The 7,451-nt window shown below is 24.4% G+C and overlaps 1 protein-coding gene across 1 annotated transcript in view; it reads right to left on the bottom strand.

Annotated features, from left to right (window-relative positions):
• Positions 1-2,569, bottom strand: part of LOC111623939 (KH domain-containing, RNA-binding, signal transduction-associated protein 2-like) — a 22,998-nt gene extending 20,429 nt beyond the window's left edge. The window contains exon 1 of the mRNA XM_023366680.1: positions 2,414-2,569. Within this exon, the coding sequence (XP_023222448.1) occupies positions 2,414-2,513 (100 nt within the window). The 5' untranslated portion in view covers positions 2,514-2,569. The remainder of the gene's footprint in view (positions 1-2,413) is intronic.
• Between the last annotated feature and the right edge of the window lie 4,882 nt (positions 2,570-7,451).

Genomic DNA, 7,451 nt, shown 5'->3' with positions numbered 1-7,451 from the left:
TAGTGGTATTTAGTTCATTACTTATATAATAATATTATATAGATTAATTTATTTTATTTTATATATTTTTGTAAATAATATAAGTAGAAATTAATTGAAAATTTTTACTAGCGAAAATCGTTGCAATATTAATCAGCTTAGCGAAGATGATTTTATTTTTATTTTTTTAAAAAAACCTTAAAAGTAAATTATTAAGATAACGATAAACAAGATTTAAAACTATACAGTAATAATTATTTTCTAAAATTAAAATAATTTAGCGTAGCTTAAATTAAAATTAAAGGAGTAATTTTAATGTATTCCATTTTTTAATTGTAAAGTTATTTTATTTTGATACTTTTTTTTTTGTTGGAAATGAATTGTTCGTTATTGCAGATAATGAGGCGGAAAAAATAATTTTTGATAAAGAAAAAATAATAATAATGAAATAAAAGTTTTCTATCATTTTCGTAATTTTAATGGTAAAAGAAATTTAATGTGTTTAAATTGACAAAAGAAGCATTTAGTTTCAGAAAGTTTCCGAAGATATTTTAGATGATGAAAATCTCTTATCCCTAATAGTTTCCTTCTAGTTGTTAAATTAGAAGTTTCTCTTATTACAAAAGACTTCTATAAAAATGACCGCAATTCTTTTTATATAAAAATTGCTTAGGTTTTTGTTGTTTTTGATATGTTGTATCTAATAAGATACTTGCTGTACGACCAGAAAAGTTTATGATAATTTAAAATTAAAGTGGTTACATTTATGATAATTTCATTATCATAAATTGTTCTTGTAATTTACTATCATGAATAAATATATTTTTCCCGTAAATAACCAACATTAGTTAATTTTTATGTTTACTTAAATTTAAATTAAAATCCCACCAAAAAACTGATTTACGCGTATAAAAATATTTATCTATCATCATTTTTTTATCTATAATTATCACCTTCGTATTTTACTGTAAGAATAAACAAAATTGATAGGATTTTATCTTTATTTGCACTCTCTTTACACATACAAATTGATTAGAAGATTACTTTTCTCGTAAAAATTTATTTTTTTCATTGTTTTCAACGTACGTAATATATTTTAACTTCATCTGAGACGATTTACAAAATATCCTCCATATTTTTCCTTTATATTGTTTAAAAATTGGAGGGGAAAAACAGTTTGAGAGATTTTCAATTACAAAATATATTAAAAAAAAAATAAGTGATGATCGTTATGAATATCTTAGAATATAAACTTTGGCTATATCTACGTATTATTTTTCTTTATTTAGATAAGATAAAAACCGACCACAATTTTCTTTGTTAGAGACTATTTCTATTTTATTAGTTTTTAAATAATGTAACCCAAATCTGATAAAATAAGCAGAAAAACCTTTTAAAAAGATGTAAAATTAAAATAGCCGTATTTAGTATCAGAAAAAAGATAACACGACGTTAGTGAATATCTACATTATACTTTCAGCTTTAACAAAAAATCCGATAGAGATACATTAACTTTACAATTCCTTTAAAGGTATTTTTTTTTATAGCTTGTCGTGTCTTATCTGCCTTAAACAGCAGAGCATATCTGTCTTTAACCTATAGTATCAGGAGATAAATCAATAGCTGTAGGTTTTACTAAAGTTCTTCACTGTTTTCTACGATTTGATCAAAGAAAGAAATATTTCAGCCCTTTTACTAATCCATAATTCAATATGGTTAAAGAGGAATTGCAAATGCATCGACACACTCTACTCGCAAAAATCACAGTCCATCTTTTTAAGGTTATTTAAATAAACTCTATGTAAATAAACTGAAAATTTTGTTTGATTTCCTTATTGATAAAAAAATATATTTATATTCTATTTTTAAAGATACATATGAAAAACGTCCATTGCTTAAAATATAAAAGTCATAAATATAAATATAAGTACCATTTACCATTGTTATTATAGAGGAATGCGTATTTGGATTAAGTATCTAAACAATAACTAGCATATGTGGGAGTGCAACATTTATCTGACTCATTCATCATCTTGATTGCTAATAAGTCCTGAAATGAGAAATATCTTTCTAGCATATTTAAGTTAATTTCTCTCTAGCTATTTACTCAATTTAGTTTAGTTGGCACATTTCCCGAGAGAAAAAACCAGAGGTAGTTCAATAACCCGTTGTTCTGTCTACAACTTTCGTATTCAGAGCGGTCTTTTTGATCACGTCTCTCAAGTAGCCGCTCGAATGGAATTAATAGCAAAGCATAGGTGTAAAATTCCACTGGCAGAATTTTTCAATTGCAAACTTTCTCATTTATACTTTTCATTCAACGTATCGTGACATTAATAAATTAGATTATCGGATTTATATAATACCGCGTAAGGTAGATGATGTTACTTAATCCTAAGTTTACATCGATTACGATGATGTCACGGAAGCTCACCTTTTTCTAGTAGTCTTTTGGCATGGGGGAATTCTTTTTCAATGCTATTTTTCTCTTGCTGTAACTGTAATACATAATTGTCCACGTTGTTGAATGCCATTTTCCGTTTGGAAGCAACTTTCTTCCGATTCTCTTCGTTAAAGCACGGTTTGTATACATCCGCGCTTTATTTACTACTCTCCTGTATATATACGCGATAAAAATAAGTTCGACAAATTTTATCGAAATAAAATTCTTAAAATTAAACATACGAACCTTCCAAAGTGTTGTTCTTAGAGGAAACTAAGCTGAATAATTTGATTAACTTTATAAATTAAGTTAACTCCACTTAAAGATTTTTAATTGAAAAATAATTTCACAAATAATAGTAAAGTTTTACAGTATTGTTTTATATAAATGTACGACTTTAAAATTATTTTTAAAATGATTTATTTCATATAGAAATTAAATTAGCTTTATAAAAATAATTTTTCTTTCTTAAATTATCATATCTTAATTACACTATTCTTAATTATGCATTTAATTACCCATTTATAATGTTAATGAGCATTTGCAAAAGTTACATTTTTAAAATTTATATATAATTATTTTATTTACATATTGTTTACTTAATTGATTTCAAGAAGTTTTGCATTTAAATGGAATTTTTAAAAAATATATATATATATAAAAAGAAAATTTATAAGGTTCATTATAAATCTTTAGAAGCTTTTTCTATTTCCTTCTGTACTATCCCAATCGCTATTATTACCGAGAGTTGTCAACAATTTTTTTTTCTTTTTATAAAGGTTTGTCGACTTCCAGTCAATTTATTCTAGATCACTATTGTCTTCTTTTCTGTAGTTTCTCGTTTAAATTGAAGCACTTTATACGAGAGGAACAAATGCCTAACTAACTGTACGATGGATGCATTATTTCTCACTAATAATATACCCACCGGGTTATATAAGATTAAATAAATCATAACTAATTTATCTTTTCCATCAGATAAAAAGTGACTATTATGAAGTCTTTTCTTCTTTATCTGCAATACACATGTCTCTTCCAATGCTCTTTAAATAAAAAAGGGTTTTTTTTACTCTGTTTAATGACACAAGAAAAGATGACAGTAACAGTAAATCAAATCTAGAGTTGTTTAGATAAACCTTTTCATGAAAGAAAAATGTAATGCTACCTATAATTCTCAAGAAAAGAGAAAGAAAATAATAACAAAAAAAAAAAACATATATATGTATACAAATTCCTCTAACAATTATTCGTTTCTTCTATATTTACTGTTCTTATAACATAGTTTTATATAATAAACGAATTCAGTTTAATAACAATTTTATAATAATTAATAATTACTATATTCAGGTTTCGTGTATATTTAATATATGTTTAATCTAATTTCTATTGTAAATGAATAAGTAATGAGATAATATGCAGTATTACATACATACATCTGTATTATATGTCTATTTATCTACTCATACTTCTATTTAATATATAAACTATAGATATATTTGTGTGTGTGGCTTATATAAAAATATTTATGAAGTTTATTTTAGTCTTGATCCTTATAACGTTATAAATAGAAGCTATCCTCTTCTATATTAAAAATTACATTGAAAAAATTTAGCATTTAGTTTATTAACTTTTATAATTTAAACACTTTTTGTATTCAGTATTGATAAATAATTTACTTCTAGAAAATGTTCTCTGACTATATTAGTCAATGTTTTTCCTGACACTGTCAAGGTAGGTCGATAAAATTTTTTAGAAAACATGGAATCCAAATGCACGTATCTTATTTTCCGGAAGAGATATCTTACGCAATAACACCACTAAACTCATATATATTATTCTCACAAAAAACTTTTCTAGAATATTGAATTTATAATTTTAATTTTTTTATCTTTATTTTTGAGATTTTTATTAAACTGGAAACAGATATACATTGAGTTAGAAACATCTTTCAGTCAGACTGCGTAGACATTAATTGAACTATTTTGGGGTTTGGTTAGCGATGTGTCTTACCAAGCACGTACTGTATAACTTATATTATTGGAAATAGGAATATTCTTTTATATATTTATTTATTTTAATGTATTTGAATTTGAGGATAACAAAAAAATATGTCTTTCATATCCCAACGTAATAAAATCTGCCAACGTTTTTGTATTAGAATATTTCTATGTATTTTTAGTAGATCAGTCGTTTTTTGTGAAAATATATAACTTTAATAATTCAATTTATTATTTTTTTATATTTTGGAAAGTCTAGGATTATGAATAAATATTATCAAGAGATAAATAAGTCAATTTTTATTTGAATTTGATGCTTTTAATAAAAAAAATAGTAGTCGAAGAAGACAATTATTCTTCCTCGACCTAATAGATTTGTTTGCAACGGAGGTCCTTTTAAATGTAGACTTAATTACGTTTGTGTACTCTGTGCGATGAACAAATATGTTACTATGTATCCGGTCAAGATAAGATTCGGAGAAAATTTTCTAATGTAGAAAGTGTCGTATAATTGTTTAATTATTCAATTATAATAGTATAACTTATATATATTTAATTAAATTATATATAATAATGCTAAATAAGTCGCAAGAATAAAAATTTTAAATGATGATATTCAAACAATTCTTATTAAATAGGAAAATAAAGGAAAGAACCATTTATTATTAAATACAAACTTATCAATTGAAAAACATATGAAAGTATGAGAATATTAGAAATTATTGAAACATTGCAAACATCTCTTATTTCGAAATTTTTTTAGTGGAGCGTAAATTTAATATCAGCGTAGATCCTGTTAATTATTTATTAACCAGCTTAAAATAAATAAAAACCATTTAGTTATGATTTTGATCTTATTAGATGGAATTATGGAAATATGAGAATATGTATGGAGAATAACTAAACAAATAAATATCGAATGAAAAAGTTAAAAAGTTTAAATATATAAAATAAAAATATGTAAAGAAAAATTTACTATTACGAATGAATTAGAATATGACATTTTAATTTTGGCTTAAGATTAATTTGTAACTTGAGCATTGATGTCATTTATCTTAGTATAACTTATGTCTATTTATGTTAACTCCCGAACTTTCTTACTCATCTTTCACATCATCTTCTCTGCAGCCAAACAGAAGGAAAAAAAATTACAGATTTAAAATTTAGATTTATTTTGCAATTTTTGAATTTATCAATATCATTCGAATGTATTTATATTGTTTATATCTATCTTTCTTCTAAAAAGAGAAAATTATGGTCAATGAAATGAAGAATTTTACCTAGTAAATGACAAAAAGTAGTTTATTTCCATGTTTTGATTCGAATTAAAAAAACAAAACATTCTTATTTCGCAATCGTTTTATTTGTTTTTAAGAGTTAGATTTAATTTCCCACTGTTGCTTCGATGTTTTCTTTCGTGTTAACGTTCAGCTAAATAACAAATGTATTGTTGTTAAGCAGATTGATTATTTGACTAAGCACAAATGTACAATGTTAACACGATAATGGATGAGAAACTTAACGTTTTCAACGGAATTTCTGTATTGTTATTTTTGGCAATTTTTTTAGTATAAAGAATATTTTACTTGATAGCTCATTAGTATATGGCATTGATGTCTCGTTGCATGAATTTGACTGATTATCTTGCTATTTAGATCGGATATCATTGAATACGACGGCATGAAGATAATTTATTTTAAATTTATCAAGAAACTTATAACGAATTAATGAGCTGACGTCACATAGATTTACAGGCAATAATAATAAAAGTAAAAAATATAAACGTATAAGTTAATTAAAGACTTATTGTTTTCTACGTAACTTTCAAGAATATTTTTAGAACGACAGTTTCGAAATTCAATAACAAATAATGACTCAAGTAATTTGTATAAAAGTAAAAAGCATTTTTTCTTAATTTAAAAGTAATTTTTTGATCAATAAAATTAGATAGACAGATCTTTAAGTTGCTCAAGTTAAGCAAGTTAAGCTTATCTGAATATTCGTTTCCCAGCAATTTATACTATATTTATTGCATATTTTATATTAACATAAGTTTAATTCTTCTTTAGATAAAGTATTTTCAAATGTCTGTAACTTGTGTAGAGAATGATTGTTTCTTTTGTAATTATAATCATTATAATCATTGATTGCAGCTGTATAAATTTAAATTTTTTATTTTAAGAATAAAACCTTCTTCCTTCTTGTTATATTTAACGGTGGTTAAAACACATTTCTCTGGATATAAAAAATATAAACTATCAAAAATTGAAGTGTTGTAAATGGCTTTCATAAATCAATATAGGAATACTTTATAAACATTGGTCGGGTGGAGCTTTAATTATGAACTTTCAGATGCTTCTTTTCCATCTATCAAGGGACGTTCTCGTCTTTGCATTTTAGAAAAATAGGAAACTTTTAAATTAAGATTGATATTGCCAACGTTTATATACAGTTTTCTATCATCAGTATGTGAAGGATTCGTAAAAGATGCCAATTTATGATAGTCTTCGTTTTGTATTTTATAATGAGATTTAAGAAATTTGATTTATTTACTAATAATTTTATATTATTAATAATTTTCATATACAAAAATTTGACAGAGTTTACTTAATTATACTCTTCTATTAATTCTCTCAAATATTTCTAATTAGGAATAGAATAAAATGAAGTATAATGAATGTGTATATTTTCTTATTTCAAATTAGATATTAATTCTAAGAGTGTCTGAATTTTATTTTGGTTACAGATTTTATTAATGGAATCTATTATACATATTTTAGCAGGGTGAATAGATTTCTTTGGTGTAGAATTCCGAGTGTTGTCCAAAGTAGATCTATTGTTATTACACTATATATACGCATTAGTAGGAACAGTTTATAAATAATGTATGCATTTCTTATAAGAAAAAACATATCTTTTTATCTATTCATAGTTTTTTTGTTTTTTTTAAACACATTCATAATCTTTTGTTATGAATCCTTGACGTATTCAGACCGAAAACACTATAAAATTGCATCAATTACATTTTATCT

The sequence above is a fragment of the Centruroides sculpturatus genome, unplaced genomic scaffold, assembly GCF_000671375.1.
Source record: "Centruroides sculpturatus isolate CEXI.00-Female unplaced genomic scaffold, Cexi_2.0 scaffold455, whole genome shotgun sequence".
NCBI classification, from domain to species: domain Eukaryota; kingdom Metazoa; phylum Arthropoda; class Arachnida; order Scorpiones; family Buthidae; genus Centruroides; species Centruroides sculpturatus.
This window is presented reverse-complemented; position numbering and strand designations above follow the sequence as displayed.